General features: G+C 38.7%; 1 protein-coding gene across 1 annotated transcript in view; it reads right to left on the minus strand.

Moving 5' to 3' along the window:
* Positions 1–12,920: 12,920 nt before the first annotated feature.
* LOC129252883 (endoplasmic reticulum aminopeptidase 2) overlaps positions 12,921–22,056 on the minus strand; it is a 106,244-nt gene continuing 97,108 nt past the window's right edge. Inside the window, exons 4-14 of the mRNA XM_054891023.1 lie at positions 21,970–22,052; positions 21,645–21,853; positions 21,385–21,565; positions 20,463–21,317; positions 20,242–20,400; positions 19,859–20,165; positions 19,634–19,776; positions 19,297–19,559; positions 16,676–16,805; positions 13,304–13,675; positions 12,921–13,206 (exon numbers count right to left, since the gene is read on the minus strand). Coding sequence (XP_054746998.1) covers positions 13,057–13,206; positions 13,304–13,675; positions 16,676–16,805; positions 19,297–19,559; positions 19,634–19,776; positions 19,859–20,165; positions 20,242–20,400; positions 20,463–21,317; positions 21,385–21,565; positions 21,645–21,853; positions 21,970–22,052 — 2,852 coding nt within the window. The 3' untranslated portion in view covers positions 12,921–13,056. The remainder of the gene's footprint in view (positions 13,207–13,303; positions 13,676–16,675; positions 16,806–19,296; positions 19,560–19,633; positions 19,777–19,858; positions 20,166–20,241; positions 20,401–20,462; positions 21,318–21,384; positions 21,566–21,644; positions 21,854–21,969; positions 22,053–22,056) is intronic.

Genomic DNA, 22,056 nt, shown 5'->3' on the forward strand with positions numbered 1-22,056 from the left:
CTATTAACGGCATACCTTCCTCTTTATAATGAAATAAACATGCGCTCATTTATATTAAAAAATAGCATTTTTCTTTCAATATCAAAATAACACCTCTTATTGGAAAACCCTTTACATACATATTTCCCTGCTTGGTGAGCTCTTTCGCTGCAAATCGATAGCCGTAGAAGCGGAAATAAACTATATAATATAATTTATTAGACGTAACTCAGGACTGAACCTATAAAGTGTGGAAAAGCTGTTCGGAAAATTAGTGCCACGTCATTGACAATTCAACAATATGTTGCAGAAAAATATTTTATAGAGCTTCAGCAGCAGAGATGGTACAAAATGGTTAGAGAATTATTGAAATACGTATCCCATTTAAAAATTCACATTATTTTATAATGTTGCAATACTTTTGAAACGTGTACAGTGAGCGAAGTTTTCTTAGCCAGGCTTTCAAAAGATTCATCATCATCATTATTATTGGCTGTACAAACCTGGTCGGGTCTTCGCCTGTTGCAGTATATGTCTCCAAATGTCTTAGTTCGGCGAGCAGCGTTCTCCATCTCCAAAATCCCAGCGTCTTCACATACGCCGTCAATCCATCCAAGCGGCGGACGGCCCCTTTTTCTCTGGCTGTGGCATTTACCGAAGACTATTTGCTGAGATGGGTAATCCGTATTAGCCCGCAATATGTGACCTGCCCATCTCAATCTGCTGATTATGATGGGTGCGCACGGAAGACCACTCGAACACTGAGTTTACTTTTCAACAGTAAGATGCCAGTATAAACGTTTTCAGAAAGTCGAAACGTTTTTTCCGCGATCGGAGAAACTGCTCCACTGGCCAGCCATTGAAAATGTTCAGGCGATAATTCCAAGCGCTGTGCATCTAAATGGTCTGTAGTATTCAAATAAAAGTGGAATTTTCCATGATTGGCTGGACACTGCGCAAATTAATTGACTCAATTCCGAATAAAATTTTCCAGCCATTAAATACGAATGGAGGTTTTAATCATATTAAAGGCCAAAAATGCACTCAATTTTCTCTTGCATCTGTACACTTTTTATTTATATGACGCGCTGCTAGGAAATTTTCGCGCAAAATCATGAAATACGAGGGTTGCCTTTCATATTTTGCACCTTTGCCTTCGCCTTGTTGCATGAACATGACTACCAAATGCAATAAGAAAATTTGTTCTCGTTGGATATCGCATGATTTGAAAATTTCGCAAAAAAAGACTCGGACTCGGGTCGATTAGTGTAAGGAATTGTTGAAGAAATTCAGCTGTGGTGGCTCAAAGTACATCTATGGCATTGAAACAGGTAACGAATCTTGAATCTATGCACACGAGTCGAAAGCAAAACTGCAATCGGCAGTATGGGTGTTCCAAGGTGAGCTTAATTCAACAAAAGTTGTGCGCGGAAGAAGCAACTCAAAGCAAATGGTCGTGAGTTTTCTCGAGAAATCTATGCATGTCGCAACTGTACCACTAGAGAAACTTAAAACAGTTAATTCTGCGGGATATATAACCATCTGTTTTACAGAAATTTTCGGAGAAAGGAAAACCAACCACCGAAGACAAATCATTCTTCATCAAGCCAATGCGAGCTCTCACGTATCGGCTCACATAAAAGAGTTTTTGAGCATTCAAAAAAGATCGCCTTACAGCACTGATTTGGATTCTAATAATTTCGTTTTCTTCTCGAAGATCATAATTCGATGCGAGGTCAATGTTTTTCAATGCCTGATGAAGCTGTTGAAGTCTTTAAACAGCTCGTTTTGGAGGAATCCACTTCTGAGTGGCAAAGTGCTTTGAAAATTTTTATTATTATTTCATAGTATTTTCATTAATGAATTTAAAATGTTAATAACTGTAGTTATTTTTGTTCTAAATAAAAATACGTATACCTTCGCTCTACTTTTCTCAGCATTAAATACCGCTTTAAACCTCGTCCAAGAAGATCTGCAGGCAAATTATATCGCGCGTGGTGCTCCAATAGGGTTGAACTCTTTAAGTAAGTAAACAAACGAGGACTACGGCCACCGTAAACTTCTAGGCTGCATTTCGCAGCTTCCCAGACTGGTGGACTATGCACTCCCGCCTGCAATTAGTACTACAAGTTCACGATCCTCCTGCGCTCAAGGGAAGAGTGCGAACGGGAAAATGTAAGACAGAGCGTTTCTATTCATGCATACACAGATGGCTCAAATCTCGAGAGCAGTGTGGGCGGAGGTGTATATTCCGAACATCTGGGGATCTCCTTCAGTTTTCGGCTTCACGACTACTGTAGCCTCGTTCAGGCTGAACTGATAAGAATAATGAAAGCCGTCTCACTGGTACAGTGTGATGCAATACCTGAGCTGCGTCGTTTTCCTTTAAAGTACTGGCCATTGGAACATTGAGGGCAACTACGAATTTGACTGATGAGTACACAGACAATAACATAGGCCATGTAAGCTAAATATCTTTGAAGAAATTGTAAGACCAGCGAATGAGAGATGGCGGTCGACTCTCAATGCTAAACGCACAGAATCTCTGCTAAGCCAAAATAAGCACAGTCTTGGAACACTAACTTCAGTTACAACAAGGCACTGCCTAATAAGCAAACACGCCCGAGGATGGACGTGCAAGCACGTGACTTCTGCAGAAGCTGTTTAGTTGAGGAAGAGGAAGAGATGACCTCGCAGCTCCTGTGCCACTGTCCTGCTCTATCCAGTCATAGGTTTACTATTCTAGGTGGACAATTTTTTAATGAATTGGAAGTTCTCAATGCTGTGAAAATCAGAGATCTTCTAAAATTTTTGAAAAGTATTGGACAATGAACCTGAGTATGTCAAACAGTGAACAACCGCTTCAACCGAACCTAACCTACTTCTATTACTACATATGCATATGTAAGTGAGGGTTAGAGGTAACGGACTTTAAATTGAAATAATACAGCGACAGCACCTACAGCAACAATGGGGCAATTTTGTTTATTGACCTGTTGGTCTGAGCACGCGATTACCACTTTTCACAGTGCTTCGATTTTTGTAAACGTTTTTGAGGCTTACGCCTTCCCATGATGAACGCTGAAAAAATGATGTATTTACATAGTTTGACAGTAGTTACGCGAGATCTGTCAAAAAACCCAATTAGAAAAAGTACCTGCACGGGCATCAGTTGTTTGTTAGTTGGCGAAATGACAGTCCAGAGTATTGTTTACAAGCGCGCGGAAGTATTTTGCCGAAAGTAAACGCGAAAAAAGAAAATCAGTAATGGATTTCAAACGTCGCCAGGGATTGTTCGTGAGCTCGAGCACCTTAAAGTAAATAAAGTTTTTGTTTATCGTACCATTACTCGTTACAATGATACCACTACCATTGCGAAACGTCATGGAGGTGGTCATCAAAAGACTGCAGCGTAACGTGAAATAGTTCAAAAAGAGGGAAAGAGAGAAGAAGCAACTTGAGCGAAATCTCCGATGAAGTGCCAATCAAATGGCGAAAGAACTGAAAATATCTGACCGTAGTATCCGCCGCATACTGAAAAATGATCACAAATTCAAGCATTACAAGATCCAAAACAGCAACAAGACGGACTTGAGAGAGCGAAGGAGTTGCTTCGCTTGGACGACAGCGGTCAATTTCCCAACATTTTGTTGTCTGACGAGAAAATTTTTCAAATTGAGCGATTCGTGAACTCTCAAAACGATAGGGTTTATTTGAGCGACCGTTCATACGACAATTTGAGTTATCGATTGGCTACCAGGAGGCAGCACTGGCGTCAAGGTAAATGCGAAATAGTATCGGGAAAGTATTCTGTAGGTTGTAGCCGTGGGCAGACAAGCATTTCGGTGGCAGATCATGGACGTTTCAACAGGACTCGGTACCGTCTCACAAAGCTCGAGTAAACCAAGAATGGCTAAAAAACAACGTTCCGAACTTCTTAACGTCCTCACACATAATGGCTCTTAAATTCACCAGACGAAAATACCTGCAAGTCATATTCGGGCAACTTGCGATTCGTTTCTGGACCGTCTCTAGGCCATAGTCAAGGCAAAAGGTTGTCATATGGAGCAAAAGTAAATTGATTGATAATTTTGTATTATTTTTGCACATTTTTTACTTTGAATTGAATAAAAGTAATTTTCCAAACTAAATTTTTGGCCTTTTTAAAAGTGTGTTAGGACTTTGCAGTGGCGACAATGCAGCGATCGTTGGAGCAACGTTACTCGATCAAATTTTGCGTAAAGCTAAATAAAACGAGTACCGAAACCATTGGGCTACGGGGACCAATCTCTGTCCAGTGCCCAGGTAAAACGGTGGCACAAGTCGTTCAAGGAAGGCCGGGAGGACATCGAAAACGAATAGCGATCTGGAAGGCCTTCGATGACGCAAACAGACGAAGATGTGACAGGAAGCACTGTAAACGCGTTATTTTACAAAGAAGTGCTCCTTCGGCTGAAAAACCGCGTCGCCCGGGTTCGGGCCGACCTCGTCAACAATTGGACCCTTTATCACGACAATGCGTCGGCGCACACGATGGGGGTTCCGGTGCTTCCCCACCCTCCCTACAGCCCAGACCTTTCCCCTCCGGACTTCCGGACCTCCGCGCCTGAAAAGAAAGCTGAAGGGGAGGCGTTTCGACCCCATCGAGGCGATCCAGAAAACTGTGACAGCCGAATTGAACGCGATTCCGGCGGATGAGTTTAAAAATGTTTCCTGCAGTGGAAGGACCGCTACCAGCGGTGTATTGACGCTCAAGGGTTCTATTTTGAAGGATATTAGTTGTATAAGCCTAAAGGTTTAATAAAACTGCTTCAAAAAAATAAGGCTCATTACTTTCCAATCAAACCCTGTATGTATGTAGGTAATTGTTGTTGTTCGCTCAATTTTTGCAAAGTCAACTCCGCCATTCAAAACATATACATTTTTTTTTTGTAATGTTTATATAATTTGCCTCTATGTATATATGTGTGTGTGTATGGTATGTAGAGAAACTGCCTGGCTTTTAGTTTTGTTTTTCTCATTCACTGTAAAATCTACTGTAAAGTTGTCTATAAAGTTTTGCTCACAAAAGTCCATTTTTTGCTGTGTTTGTTTCTCTTATCATTTGCGCTAACATTTGATTTCCATTTCTATTTCATATTTTTTTAATATTTATTTTTAGCTAAATTTAGTATTAAAGAGTAAAATGTCTCCAAAATGTAATATTTATGTTTTCACTAATTTTTTTCTAGTTGTTTTTTACCCATATGCGTTTTTGTTTTACTATTTTGTTGGGCCCATTATGTACTCATTTTTATTATTTGTATGTTTTCAAAATATTTTCATTTTGCTGTAGATTGACATTATTTACGCATAGTGGATGTAAACTTGCTAAATGTTGTATAGAAAGTCACTTACTAGTATTGATAATCATATAAAAACATTAACTAAGTTATTTAATAGTAAACAATTGTTGCAAATTGAACTAAATTATTAACTAAATGCATTAACATATTTTTGTTTAATTTCATAGGAGTTTTGAAAACTAGTAAGTATTACAGTAATTACCTTAAATACTTAAAATACACAGAGTGATAGAGTAACTAAGTGAGTTAAGTGCTTCGTTAGGAAACTAAAATTACTTTGAACTTAGAGTTGACGATTTAATTTTATTAAAAAAAAAACATGTATATATTTGTCTAAAAAACATACATATACACATTTCATGCCTACTTACTTTTAGTATTGTTTGCTGTTCTCCATTTTCATTTATTCCCAATTTTTAAGTACTTTTTCATCATTTAATTACTATCATTTAAATAATGATTTATTTAAATTTATATGTTTACTTGTAGAGGGTTGCTTTTTGCTTTTAAAAAAATACTTGTTTGCAATAACTATAGTACAATTACAATTTAAATACATAAATATTATCTATTAGTTCTAAATGTATTCTGCTCAATGCTGACAATGCCTTGAAACTTAAGTGTATATGTAAATACAATAAATGCCCAAGCATTTTATGAAAGTATTGGAAATATGTTTGAAATGAGTTCAGCATAATTTCTGTAAAACATATTAATAATAAAAAGAATATTTGAAATAAAAAAATTATGTGAAATAGTTTTTATTAAAACCAGCAATACCAGGCGTGCCTTGAAGGGCTACAGATACGACCTGTTCGTCTAAATAATGAGGTTACGTGCGTGAGAGTTTTCTGATGGCCATAACGCTTCTATGGACAAAATTGCTGAGTTTTATTTTCCAGAAAGTCGAATAAGTAATTTTTGACAAGTGGGAAAACAGAAAATGTTGAGAGATTTCTAAACGTCTTTCGAGGCTTATCGGACAACGCACTAAAGTTTTTCGAGTATTTTAGGTTGAGCCAAACAACATTTGAATATTTACTATAAACGATAGAAGAAGAAATCACAAAGTGCCCACATTTTCGTGAATGCATCTCGACGAGACAAAGACAGGCTGTACAAAAACGAAAATGGGGTGAGCAGCCATAATATGTAGTTCATCATCAGAGGACCCAGATGTCAAAATGGCAGTGCTCTCAAACGATTATCTCAATACGCCCCTAACAACAGATCAAATGGACTTCATCCAGAACTTTGTCCTTGGGAGAATACTGGTGGAGAAAGATCAGAACATAAAACCGGCATTTTGGATGCGGACTGGTTAAAAGCGGCTATCACTGACGCAATGCCATGGGAGGATGCTTCCCTGTGGATCACTTTCCTAATTCCCAGTCCTTGGAAATCCCGAAGATACTGAGTACTGAGGGGCAAAATAAAGGTGGAGGCCTTTACATCGACATCGGGCGTACACTAAGAAGAGTTGAAAGAGGCTCATACGTATTGTAGAGCTCCTAGGCATTTCATTCAGGTTCTGTCTAATGCAGTGCAAGAATATAGATTGTTTGCGATTCACATTACTTTCCGATTTTGATTGTTTGTAAACCAACTAATGAAAAATACAGTATTAGTAGTTTTATAGTTTCATAGTGAGTATCAGTTATAAGTTCTATTAGTGCTATTAGTTCTGCCTTTTCAAATCTGGATAGAGAAGCAAAGCGAATGGGTCTGGCGCACTCCCATGTCATAGTTAACAGTTATGATTTTGAAGAAGTGAGAGACTTCGTTTATTTAGCAATATTCATTTCTGCCCGATCACCGTCATTGCAGGTTAAGAGATTAAATATTACACATTTATCAGTAGCTTGAAGTGGTTAATACGCACGTAAATCGGCACTGTTGGCCCTCTAATCCAAAGCCCCTTTTTCCTTTTTTGCAACTGTTTGCTTCCTTTCCTTCTCCTTTGCCCTCCACTCGCCCGATTTGATATCACAACGTACAAATTTTGAATATTTAGCCAAGTACGCCCCTCGCAAGGGCAGCCATTTGTACTAGCCTAGCCTACAGTGCAACAGAAAGTCTAAGCTCAAAGTAGAGGTGCCATACCATAACGCCATAACCTTAGCTGTAGTAGTACCCTAACGGTGTTTATGTCATCAATTTTTGGTTACTAAACCCAAAAGTTTTCAAATTTACTAAATTAAATTAAATAAATATTGTTTGTATTTTCAGCGTAGTTGTTTGCATGCATACATAAATCATTTGCTTCAAACAATCTCATTTAAAATAATATTTCAAAAAAGTACCTTTTTTAATACATTTTTACATATACATAAATACTGTAGGTAAATTTCTTGTTGCTGCTTATTTGTAGTCTTTGTTGGGATTTTATTTGGATAAATGTGTGCGCGTAGCTCTACTGTAGTTTTATGTTTAATTTATGTTTATTTACAAAATATTATTATTAGCAGATTTAGACTGGAAGGGTCACTGATTTACTGAATACTATAGTACATACATATTAAAATGTTATGAGTGTGTTTTTTTAAGTTAAACTGGGCTTTTGAACTTCTGGGGCGCTACTTTTCTATCTCTGAGATACATAAAAAGTGAGCATAATTTTCAGATATCTCGCACAATATTTGTGTGGTTTTGACTTTTAAGTGAATATTTGCAAATAACTGATAGATAAATAAAAATATTTTTATTTCGAATGGGTTCATGATTCAAGTATGAAAGGTTTGCTCACTTGTAACATTCGATTTTTGACACTCCCTTATAAAAGGTTGCGTTTAAGAAGGTGAAAAAGGGGAAACAATTAAATCTGTTTTTGTTGAAAATGGTAGAAGTATTTTTTTCGGTAAATGGAAACGAACTGCGAATGGTTTAACGAATAAATTTTAATTAATATTTGAATGTGAATCACATATTTTATGGACAACGTAAATTTATTTCATATATGGACATATACAAAGAAGATACACATACAAATAGAAGTTATTAGCGGAAATGGCCAAGTCTGATGTTAAAACAAAAAATTGTTTCACTTAACCCTTTGCACTCCGTTGTCGCCGTATTTGCGACATTAAAAAGCTAACAATAAATCCGCTGTCGCCGTAGTGGCGACATGGTTGTTTTTCTGCCAAATGTTCAAGATTATTGTGCTACTAGTGTAAATACCAAAATACCATTTTTTTCTGATGCGCTCACTAGAAGCAGATTTAACCAATTATTTCGGATGTTACATTTAAAAACAGTTAATCAGCAAAAAACAGACATCAAACACGGATTCAACGGGTAAGTAATTTTATGGAATATATCAATTCAAAATTTGCGAAATATTTTATACCAGGATAAGATATACAGTAGGTTCTGTTTTTATGCGGCTTTTTTTTATGCGGTTTTGAAATAGTGTGGTTTTTTTTTAATTACAAAATGCATGTCGACCTATCGGAAATTGTACATATAAACAAGATTCTAAACCAGCTAAGCAAAAACTCATCACAGATTACATCAGAAATGCTAACCCTACAAGTATGGAACCGCTTGCATAACTATCTAGATCAGACGTGTACATTTCCTAAAGTGACGAAAGTGATTTTAGCCAAATCCTAAACGAACGCGCAACATGTGGGTATTGTCTGATTCTATTTCTGACTTAAATTTATTTTTCGATTCTAACGTTTCTTAAATAAAGATATAATTTTCAAAAATACAATATTTTGTTTATGCGATTTTATTTAATTATTTCAGATTCATGCGGTCTATGGAACGTATCTATAGTTATAATATAATATGAGACTAGTGCCCTTTTTTATGCGATTTTATTATATTATTTCAGATTTATGCGGTTTTAGCATTGGAAACGTATCTATAGTTTTACTATAGAACTGGTAGCTTTTTTTATGCTGTTTCTTGCGGAACGTATCTACCGCATAAAAACAGAACCTACTGTACTTACATATGTGTCGACGAATCGGTAATAAAATTCAAGGGTAAAGTTAGTTTTATAACCTACAATCCAAATAAGCCTACAAAATGGGGCATACGCATATACGTTTTGGCTGACTCAGTAACTGGGTATATGTACAATATTCTCCCATATTATGGTAGTATTACCTTCGATAATCTTATAAAACCTCAATTACCTGTTAGTACTAAAATTCCATTGCACCTGCATAACAATTTATTGTCGAACGTACCAGATGCACAAAGTAACCATATTTATGCAGATAGGTATTACACTAGTATTGTCCTGGCGGAAAAATTATTACGAATGAAATGCCATCTAACAGGTGCAATAAAAATCAATTGCAGGGGCATACCTAATCCAATAAAGATCCCTAAATTCGGTGAAAATAAATCGATCGCTGACAAAAAGGGAAGAAAGATGATATTGGCTTGGAATGATAAAAGGGTGGTTACGCTGATAAGCACCAGTGATAGCGCTGAATTCATTACAAAAACCAGATTTGTAAGAAGAGCCGAGCAACAAAATGTGGAGAAGTCAAAAGTTGTTGTTAACTACACGGCTTCATTGAGTGGTGTTGATCGCGCCGATCAATACGCATCATCATTTTGTTTTCTAAGAAAATCTCTTAATTTTTTCTTAATTTTTTATCTTTCCTGGAGATTCGAACCGCCGTTCTCTCTCTGAATTCCGAATGGTAGTCACGCACCAACCCAACCAATTCGGCCACGGCGGCCACCTTTTAAAATTTTATATAAGTGTGTAAAAAAAGCAGGAACGAAAAACCACTGTCCCATTTGAAGTTCGTCAAGAGTGAATTCGGTGAAGATCGATCAAGACCTTCCACTTCAGCAACTGAAACAAGACTGGACAAAAAACTGCACATTTTGCGAAAAGGCAAGAAAAGAGACAATCTCTTGTCTTGTTTGTTCTAATAGACAGGAAAAGGGACAAAGACGCGAAACTTCGGAATACTGTGATACTTGTCTTGTTTCGAAAGACATCACACTTTAAGAAAGTTTAAATCCTAAAATGCATGTGTTTCTTTTATAATACGAGGGGTGCCTTGTATATGTCGGGATTTGGCATGCATGCATCAATATGAAGCAAAGGAAGGAGTGACTGGCTCCAGGAGATACGTCAATGCCGAGTGTCAGGCCCGATCTGAATCCAAAGTGTGTGTGTGTTTGGTGCTCGAAAAGAATGCCACGGTCAACAAGGAGCTTTATATTGCCCATCTACACCGCCTGAATGACCTGATCGACATGGTCAAACTATACTCCTTCACGACAACGCCAGGCCCCATGTTGCACAAGTCGTCAAAGCCGAACGCCAAGAGCTCTAAAGTGAGATTCTTCAGCATCCGCCGTATTCTTCGGACTTTGTACCGACCAATTACCATCTTTTCCGCTCACTATCAAACCATATGAAGGGCGTTACTTACGATAAAAAAGAGGCCCTTATAAACTGACTCAACAACTTCTTTGACACCAGATCTGGCGATTTTTGGTGGAACGATATGAACAAAGTGGTCGAGAGGTGTCAGAGGTTGTAAACAGCAACGACGAATGGATCAATTATATATTATAATATAACTAATTAATGTGAAAGGAAAGACGTTCGGTTGCTGATCGGTATTATTACAAGGCACAACCCATGGGATCAGCCTATGACCACCATTGGAATCATTGAGAGCCCAATGTGTCTGTCTTGTTTGGAGGAGGCCGGGTAGCACTGAGCAAGTGCTCCCTGTGGGTGTACTGTCTTTGCGAGAGCAAGACTACGAGTTAGGATTACAATGTCGTGAGAGTGAGTAATATTCGTTCCCTACAATTGGAGGATATTTACAGATTTACCAAAGAATCTGGAAATTTCTCACAGGACTAACTACCTTTATCTCTCTCTCTCTCTATTCTTCTCTTATATAGGGTGATCAATTAAGAGGAGTTTTTTTCATTTGCGTTTTTTTTACAGATCTTGGATTTGTTGAACAGCGTTTGGCATTTCATCATGGAAAGACTCACACCGCAACAACGTCTACAAATTGTTCAACTGTATTATGAAAATCAGCGTTCTGTGCCATACAGCTCGTGAAACAATGACTTTATTGAGAAGTCATTTCGGAGAGCAGCTGATTTCACGTTTAGGACCTGTGAGTTGGCCACCAAGATCTTGTGATATCACACCTTTGGACTTTTTTCTTTGGGGATTCGTGAAGTCCAAGGTCTATGCTGATAAACCAGCTACGATTGAAGCTATGGAAGCCAACATTACGCGTGTTATTCACGACATACCAGTCGAATGATTGAAAATTGGACCTTCAGAATGGACCACCTTAAGCGTAGTTGCGGCCAACATTTGAATGAAGTCATATTCAAAAAGTAAATGTCAAAGAATGTCCTTTCAAATGATATATAAAGGTTTTGAACATAATTTACATTTTTGTTTTTTTTTTTTTAACTATTGAAAAAAGCACCTCATGATTGATCACCCTATACTTTTCTCCTTCCCTCCTTGACTATCTATCCCCTTTCCAGAGTTCTAAATACAATGGGCTTTTTAGCTTGAGTGTTTTAGGAGCCATCAAATCTCTTGGTGCTCCTTGGCTCGACCAATTCAAATTTCAAACTTATTAATGTAATTATAGCTTTTTGTTTAAATAAAAGTCTTCGGTAGGAACGCTACGAACTTATTCCCCAACCTAATAGTTTTCCTCCACTTTTACTCAAAATTTCTAGAGCTAGCAACCCTGTATCTGGCTAAGGCAGCGGATTTGTCAAGGGAAACGTGAAAGCTGCGTTCTGAGCAAACCTTTTATCATTGAATCGTGGGATATACTTGTATGTATGTACATGGCTTTTAGACTTTTTTATATTGCGTTGGAGCTCCATTTTTGACATCGTAAAATTAAGTAATTTTTAATATATGTTCTTTTACTAATGAATTAATGAGTTTTATGAACTTAATTACAACACATATTTTTTAGTAGGTACAATTACGTACAATTACATTGGCTTGTTTTATTTTGAACACAATTTTATGTGCATTTGGTAAGCTTATTTAAATAGCAAATGCTTGTGGTTTTTCGATTTAATAAATAATGATAAAACAAAAAATGTACGCCTCAAATACAAAAAAATGGCAATAAATGAAGCATAAAACGTTTTTGAGAAACTGCGAAATGCCCCCTTTTCTACATACATACACTTAACACAATTTAGCTACTAACTATACCCTTTAGATGATATGATAAACTTATGTTCCAGTACCTTTTTCCTAGCCTATAACTAAACCTAGAATGATCCCTATTTCTCTTTCATCCTCCAGCTGTTTCTACCTCTCGCTCTCTCTCCATCTCTCCCTCGATCTCTCTCGCTCCATCTATTTCTTAAGACTGCACGATTTATGAGCTGTATGTAGGTATGTAAATTTTTATGAATACGTATATGGTAAATAGTTTGTAAGGAACATAATTACAAATGAGGAAATTTATGAGTGTACGACTGATTGATTGATATTCATGTTATGTAGTTGTAGTAAATATATGTAACTACTACATGTAAAAGTAGTATGTTTGTATGCACAAGTGTACCTACATATATATGTATGCATGTATGTATGTATGAATATTTGTTAGTTGCGCATGTCCATTACAATGATTTTGAACGAAGTCTTGTTTGATGAGAAACTCTATAACTGAACGAAAATCTTTTAAATCAAAAATCTTAATATTTTGTTGTTATTGCGTGTTGCTGTTTTGCTGAATCAATGCGAATGCAAATTACTCTCCACCCATTTATACAGCGACGTTTGAGAGCGCGCCACCCACTCCACATTGGATGCCACACTACTGAGTGTCATATTTAGCACTTCCATGCCGGGACCGCGTCCAAAGCGATGCACCAGCGATTTAAGCTATAAATACAAAAATTAAAAATTAAAAAAATTTATAAAAAAAAAATTATTTATTGACTTTTATATATCATCCAAGTTTGTTGACAAATCAACTAACCTCATCGTAATCGAACTTCGTCGCTCCGTATTGTGTTATCGCTGATATCACTTTAGCAAAACTAATCGTTCCATGGCCTAGTCGCATTTCCAACTCGAACCATTTGGCTTGTAGAAAGCGGCACGCCATTGCGCCGCCCGTCGGTGTGCCGGCAATGGCCTGCAGCACCTGCACTACTTCGACGGTTGGCAGCATAGTTACATGCGAGAGCAAGCGATTTTGCAGCCAAGCGTCTTTGGTGCGGCCCAGTGCTCGCAATAATTGCATGCGCTCGACGAAACTCTCCGATGTGCGTTGCAGTGTGACGAAACGTTCCCAGCAGTGTTGCCAGTAAATGTACTCGCCGGAGAGTATGGAGCCGGTATAGACCACCTGTGAGTTTGAAAAATTTAAATATTTAATTTAATTTAATTTAATTTATTTATAATTAAAGAGTAATAGCTGTGTTTTTGGTTTACGCGGATATGCGTACACGCAAGGCGAATCTATTACAGACGGTGTTGGTAAATCAGCTGATGTTTTTTTTTTCTTTCGCTGTGTCCATGTAGCTGTCAGCACAGAATAAAACAAGCCGAACTAATTTTTTTAATTTCTATTTCGCCAATACCTTGCCGTGACAAAAAAAACATACAAAATATTGTTGTTGGTGTAGTGCTTTGCGTCTACGTTTAAAATTTGTATGAAGCAACAAGCGATCAACAAGCAGGTTGATATGCGCTCATGAAATTGTTGCACGTTTTGTTATGTAGTTTTTATCGACTTTTTGGCATCTGTTTTATTGTCAATTAATATTAAACAAAATGTCAACAGAAGAGACCTACGTTGATATCAAGGCGAGTCTATTCAAGGTGATAGTAGTAGTCAAGGCGAATCTATTAAATGTGGTGTTGGTAAATCAGCTGATTTGCTTTTTTTCCTTTCACCGTGTTCATGTGGCTATCAGCCCAGAGCAAAACGAGCCGAATTCATTCTTTTTTTTACTATTTCGACTATACTTTTCTTTGACAAACAAGCGTACAAAATATTGTTGTTGGTCGAGTGCCACCACCTTTAATGATTGCGCCTTTGGTTACATGCATTTTTATTTTTTCGACTCAGTTATCAAAAGAAAAATTTCCAAGGCGAATTGGTGGAATAAGAAAACCAATAATAGAGACACGGAAAGATCTCAATTAATTGCTCGCAGTATTTTTATTAGTAAAACCTTGCACAGGTTTATTAATTACTCCTGGGTGATAAGCAAGAAGTAAAGTTGGAGCTTGTAATTGGCAACGGTGAGGCTGTGGAACAGCGTCCGGCACCCAATGCTTACTTCCACCACAGGTCACACACATATCTGAATGCCTCAAGTAATTCAGCCATATCCACACTTTTCTGTAAATTGCGAGCAACAAGCTCTTCTCCACTCTCGCATATTAAGTTTTTACCTAAAATAATATTTCCACTTCTTTTTGTTTGTTTGGATTTAATTTAAATGACTGGAATGCTATTATTCACACTTCGAATAAGAATTTTCCCTTCAATATAGTAAAGTAAGCCGCGAGTTATATAAACAAAGCACATACGAGATGTGTTCAAAAAGTATCGCGAATTTTGTGTTTTTTCCAAAATTATTTATTTATTCATTAATATCTATTTCGTCCCCCTCAAAGTAATCCCCATGAGATATTATGCACTTGTGCCAACGTTTTTGCAAATCTTCGAAGCACTTCAAAAATCATTTTTTTTATCTCGTTCAGCTCCGCCTTCGGTGCCGTCTTTATCTCGTCAATCGTAGCATAGCGTCGTCCTTTCATGGTCCTCTTCAGTTTCGGGAGCAAGAAAAAGTCACAGGGGGCCAGATCTGTGGATTACGGTGTGTTGTTTTTGGCCAAAAAGTCGCGCACAAGCAACGATGTGTGAGCAGGGTCCCAATCGGTATGCAAGAGCCAATTTTTGTTCTTCCACAAATCCGGACGTTTCTGGCGGATTTCTCCGCGCAAATTGCGCATAACGTGCAGGTAATATTCCTTATTGACCGTTTCATCCTGTGGCAAGAACTCATGATGCACAACGCCCCTGCAATCGAAGAAAACGGTTAGCAAAACTTTTACGTTCGACCGAACTTGGCGAGCTTTTTTCGGTCTTGGCTCGTGCGGCAGCTTCCATTGAGATGATTGAGCTTTGGTTTCCATGTCATAACCATAAACCCACGATTCGTCACCAGTTATGACCCTCTGGAGCAAATTTGGGTCGTCGCGGACGGAGTCCAACATCTCATTAGCAATGTTCATGCGATGCTGCTTTTGGTCGAAATTGAGCACTTTTGGTACGAATTTTGCGGCAACCCGTCTCATGCCCAAATCATTGAAAAAAATCGAATGGCACGAGCCAATCGATGTGTCTAGGTCCTCAGCAACTTCTCTAACGGTGATCCCACGATTGGCCAAAACCATTTTCTTCACTTCATCAATTTTTTCGTCTGTTGTTGAAGTCCGAGCACTTCCGTCCGGCACGCTTTTCGTCGTTCACATCTTCTCGGCCTTCTGAAAACATCTTGTTCCTCCGATAAACGTTGCTTTGGTCCAAAGTAGCTTCTCTGTATGACACAGCCAACATTCGAAAAGCATCCGCGCACTCGTTTTTCATAAAAAATTTGATACAGGTTCTTTGCTCCATCTTTTTGAATAGATAAAAATCGAAGAAACTCGTGCAAGCAAAGCAGCCGTCAATAATTAACTGAACATTCGAAATGGCCGCAAAATCGCCACAAAAAAATTGAAATTCGAATATATCATATATAACCTGCGAAAATTCAAAATTCGCTATACTTTTTGAACACACCTCGTAAGTGCGCACGGTGAATTAATCAGCTTTTCTACAGATATCACCCAAGAATGAAGAAATACCAGGTTGCGCCTTCCGAATTCACTGTGTCGTCAGGTCTCATAAATAAACAAACAAAAGGCCTCAGTCCTCATGAAATAATTAACAAATACGCGGCACTCCGTTTTCATTAGTTTGTTTAGTTTTAATCGCATAAATTACAATATTACCAAGCGATTCACTGAATTTTCAGAAACTAGTAATTTCCCCCCCTTTTTTTTTGTTTTGTATTGAAAAGGAGATATTGACGTCAGATTCGTCAAAATCGCGAAAAATAAAGTAATTGTTTTGGGAAGGCGCTACCATCGCCACCAGTACTAAGTTTGCCTTGGATATCACCTACTATACATTCGCCTTAGTTGATATCGTTTAATGATATTAGTTAAACATTGATGCCAAATGTTTTGACGAATTAAAGACAATTGTCGATGTGCATTTTCTTTTGCTGTGAGCACCACTACATATGCGCGTAAAAAACTTGGCTACCACTTCATTACATGCCCTTACCTCTCGCAGATTAGGCGGTATCGCCGTGCCGTTGTAATAAAGAAATTGGTTGAGCATATTTTTCGCCTTTGTTATGCTATCGATGTCTTCCCAGAGCACTGAGCTTAAGAGTACTTCGGGTCTCATGAGTCTAAGAAAGAAGAAAAGATTTCAATGCGTTTCAGTGAGGATGAGATTCAATAAATACATATATATATACTAAATAAATAATTTTTTGCTTTGCAAAATAAGTTCAAATCTAAATGTCACCACTTAGCACAATTACGTTCGGAATAATTTGGAACGATTTGGGACAAGTTATCCAAAATGGGCCAACAAACGTGATTTGTAATATGCGTCGTGCATGTGAAGAAGCCTTAACTATCTAAAAATATTGGCTTTTGCTTTCACGGAGGTTTCACGGTGTTATCCAATCTCTTAAATACAACACAATTTCTACTTCCAGCTCATCTCTTCGTAGCAGCTTACGTTTTCTCATGGCTACAGAGTAGAAACACTAAAAGAAACCAATCCCTACTCCACTAGGCGTTTTTTATGCAGAAAAGATCTTCGTCTTTGTCTACCATCACCTTTCAGGATTGACGCGTTGCGCTCATTTATGACCTGGAGCATCATCAAATTCCATACGTTTCCTTCCATTGTCTGCAGTATTCGTCAATACTAATATATAAAAGATCGAACCTTTCTGGGAGAACCTTGCATTCGCACACTCTTGTGGTAATATTGTCGAATGTGACCGTCTGCCATCCTTCGGGCATATTGAAAGTTTTGCGTATGTTTTGGTTATCGAGATAAGCAAGATCGACCCAGCGTTGATTTGCAAGACTGGCGTGTAACAGTCATATGCTATACTCCACAAGAGCGTAGACTAATTGCATCGATTTTTTTACCAATTAACATCCACGACGTGAATATCGACGTCGACTTCCTATCGGGCAAATCGTGTCACACCAATCGGGCAAACATTCCGGCGTTTAACTGCTCAACTCGAACAGACAGGAACCACACGATACTTTGCAGAGCGTCGCCGACACCGCACTGTTCATTCAGTCGAAAATATCGCGATTGAGACTGTCGATGTTGCTGAGAACAAAGAACCATCAACAAGATGAGGAGCCACGCAATTGGTCATCACTAGACGGACCATACAGCGAATTTTAGTGAAAGTGCTTGCTGACAGTCTGTCGCGTGTGGGTTACTGTCAATCTCAACAATGAATTTTGTGTCAAAGATCAGCATGAGCCACGACGCCCATTTTCAATACGTCAATAAGCAAACTCTTCGTTTTCGAGGCACTGAAAATCCGCGTGTGATGCACGAAGAACTATGACATCCATCCAAAGCCACTCTGTGGTACGTTGCTCATACGGGAGAAGTAATTGGACCGTATTTTTAGCCGAATGGGTTAATGCGTCACTACTATTCGGGTGTGCGTAGGTTCGAATCTCCGTGCATGAAACAGCAAAAATTATAGAAAAAGTTCTCTCTAATAGTGGTCGTCCCTCGACAGGCAATGGTAAATCTCCGAGTGTATTTCTACCATGAAACAGTTCCTCATGAAAAGTCATTTTGCCGATCGGAAACGGCTTAAAACTTTATACCCCTTACTGAGCATGAGGCTTCAACAAGAAGATCTGGGTTGTAGGCCCTTAATATTTCTTTAAAAAGATTTACTTCCCATTTTCGTTTAACGCTGTTCCATAGTAGTTTGTTAATCTCTTCCTAATAAGGGGATTTGTCCAAGTCTGAAAAATAGTCAGTCGTTGTGCAATCACCTCCTCGTTTGAATATAATGTTTTTCTCACCAGCCATCTCTTCAAATTGGAGAACAAATCGTAGTGCGAGTGACTCGAGAGAGCTAAGCCTGAAGAATAGGGGGATGCCAAACTAGTTATAACCCTATTTCCCCATTAATTCTGCGTTCACGACTGCTGAGGCGTGAGCTGGTGCGTTGCCGTGTTAGAGAAGGAAAATGATTCGACTTCCTCGATTCAAATGAATGACTAACAAAGAAATTAACCGATCTGACATAAACTTGATGTCTGTTAGTTCAATGATGTCTGTGCTACTAATTAAACATAACCTCGATACGCGCCAGTAGTGCCACCTCTCTGATTTGGCATGGACTTTTCAAACGACTTTCACAGAGTCTTTGCTATGCAATTTGGAAGGATACATCTAAATTCCGCGGCAGTCTACTTTTAACTTTCACTTTGTAGCCTAATAGTCTGGTAAAATATGCCAGCTTTACTTTTTTATTCAAAATTTCAAAAAAATTAAAACACAAAAGAAACACATTTCCCGATTAAGAGCCCAACATTTTTTCTGGGCACTTCATTTGTTTTGAAAGTGATAGACTTTGGAAATTGAAATTTTAAGAATATTCTGTTCTATCTAAATTGACTAGAGACCTTTTCTTTCCGCGACATGTTGCTCGATAGCTTTGTCGTTGCTTTCGCATGCAAGTTAGTCGAGCAGAGAAGATGCGAATAGAAGAGGCCTTATATTAATTATTAACCGTAATGCTGCTCAGCATCCTGCATGGAAGTTGATCAGTCTATCTTCTGCATACATCAATTATTTTGTAAATCTACTCAAGTATCATTTTCGCCCTCACTAACCTCTTAGCCTCGTCGCCGTCATCGTTCCAACCGATTTTCTCAATGACGGTGGCCAATTTCATTTTAATAAATTCAGACAACATCAGGAAGCATTCTGAATACTTCAGTATGCGTCGCCATTTTTCCAAATGCCGTAACGCCACTGCCATTGGACCCCAATTCGTTTCACTGGGTAAATATTGTATCATATTCATGGTGATCTCACAGGGTAGTAAATTGGCATGGCACAGTGTAAAGGAATCTGACAGCAGACCAATGCGGTCCTGAAAAGGCAACACAATCAGTTAAAATATTTGAATAGTTAGTTATGAAGCATATTTTGGCAAGCCTCACTCACCTCACTGGAAAATTTGTCGGGGCTGTTTGAGAGCTCCTCAATTAGGTTGGCCCAATTATCATCGTTATACAGCACGCGGTAGTAGCCTGATTGCAGCGCATTTACCTTGATCCATTTTACGTTCTCCGGCACATTGAAGGTGACTATGGGTAGTTTCAATGAAAATGTTCACAAAATTAAAAATTTCCGCATATTTTACTATTCGATTCTTTTAAACGCACTCACCATCAATGTTTTGCAGCCATAACGTTTCACTGACATTATTAATGTCGGTTATGTAAGTGATTGGGAATATCCATTTCATATGCGTGGGCTGCTTATTTTTACCCGTTGTCGCTGGCGCCACTGTGCTCGGCGCCTGGGTGACATTCACCACTGTTTTGTTGTAGTTGTTGCCGTCATAAGTCTCATCGTGTATGGCAAGAAATTCAGCCGGCTTGAAAGGTCTTTGTGATATGGATACACTGTTGCCCAGTTTGGTAACAGTTAGTAGAGGGAAGCCCGGTTGATGTGTCCATAAAGTCATCATGTCCTTAAAAAAATATAAGCAAAAAACTCAATGCTTAGCAGGTAAGTTGGAGAGTAAGGACTTAAAGCGAGACACTTACTTTGATATTCTTGGAACCATTCGCTTTCTTTGTGCAAATTGTCCAAAGATCAGTGGGTTCGGCAGTTTTAAAACGATTTATTTTTAGAAAAGCACCGAGACAACCCCGAAAACGGTCTTCTCCAATGGCGGTGTGTAACATTGAAAATATGGCAGCGGTCTTATAATGAAAAATGTGTTTTATTAAATTTCATTTTCCAAATATTCTATATGCCATTCTACCTTTTGTATGAAGAACTCTTCATTGTTCCCATCATGCTTGGTTCCATTCATAATGCTGTCCCAGCCCTGTATGGCATCAATATCTAAGGCCGCAGTAGCCATCTTTAGCAAATACATTTCCTTCAACGGCCAATTGGTTTTTTGCGGTGAAAGCGAATGTATGCCCAAATACTTGATGAGTCCCTCCCATAGCCACACATCCTTCAGCACCTTTCTTGATGTAATACCACCAAAGAATTGTCGCACCATGGCCTCAGCCACTTGCAAAGCGCTCTTCTGATATTCTTCTGTTGTAATGGAGTCAGGATCTGTTAGAAAAGCGGTCTTCAATGTAACCAAGCCCAACGAGGAGATAATGTTGCGATCCAGAGAGGGCAACGCCACGAAGTCGACCTTCGTCAGCGGATATAATATGTCTAACCAGGTCTGAAGATGCTCCAATACGTCACGTGCTGTGTGTAGTATAAAAGATGAGCGTGGCAGTAGATCACGTGGCGCATAGAAGGTGTAGGAGGGTGCGCGCTTGATAAGCGAACCCGTCGACTGGCTCAACGATGTGAAATTCTTGCCATTCGTTTCGGCAGTGGGCGCAATTGTCGTTGTGGTGGCATTCTTCATCAGATTAATGTTCAATGAATGGGTTAGCGCGGTGATATTGCGCACTGGTGGTTTCTTATCCCTCAACTGGGTGTAATTATTGAGCTGCGTAGACTTTTTCAACCCAGTACCTGGCGGCGCGGGTGTGGTGGGCAAATAGGCTGGCGAAGGCTGCAATGATTCGCGCTGGAAGTCGCTCACCACCCAAGCGACTGCATCGGCGGGAAGTGGTGGCGTCTCAATGAAGTCGTCACGTAACTGAGTAGAATAAATTCGATTACAACGAAGTGCATAAAGCGAAATGTGCAAGTCAAGACACACTTACCAAGCCCGTGCCCATGTAAAAGCCGACATCTTCTGTGGTGTGCACAATCGAATTGGAAAGACCAATGTGGAAGCGATCACGAAAAACGGAAATTCGAAAGGGCGCGCGGATTTGCGGCTCATCAAAGCAAGGGAAAGCGCGACGCGCGCTATTCGGCCGAAATACTGTAGCTGCTAGTAAACTATGAGGGAAGCGATAGACAAAGCGAATATTTTAATTTATATTTAATCTAAATATTTTCTATTTCCGGCCGCACTTACCGTTCGAGCCCATTTGAACTTTCATATTGATCCACATAAAAACCTTCCGGCTCCGGACTTAATTTCGAATACCAACGCAAGTTGAGCGTGTAATTTAATTTTTTCTTCAGTTTCTCCTTCACTTCGATGTATAGTTGCTGACGTGGTGGATACTCCAACACTTTGACAATTTTAATGGCATAACCTTTATTGCCTGACGTCACAATAGCCTGTGTGAAAACGCAGAGACGTTTTTATGTGCGATCAATTTTATACGAATTCGAATGAATTGGGTAAGAATTTGTGCGAGTGCGCAACTCAATAATAAGAACCTAATGCGACTCACCCTATCCGTGACATTCAAGTCCTGTATGTGCAACACTATGAAATGCGTCTCCTTCTCCATGAAAAGATCAATTGTCACTTGACCTGA

The sequence above is a fragment of the Anastrepha obliqua genome, chromosome 1 (genome assembly GCF_027943255.1).
Source record: "Anastrepha obliqua isolate idAnaObli1 chromosome 1, idAnaObli1_1.0, whole genome shotgun sequence".
NCBI lineage: Eukaryota > Metazoa > Arthropoda > Insecta > Diptera > Tephritidae > Anastrepha > Anastrepha obliqua.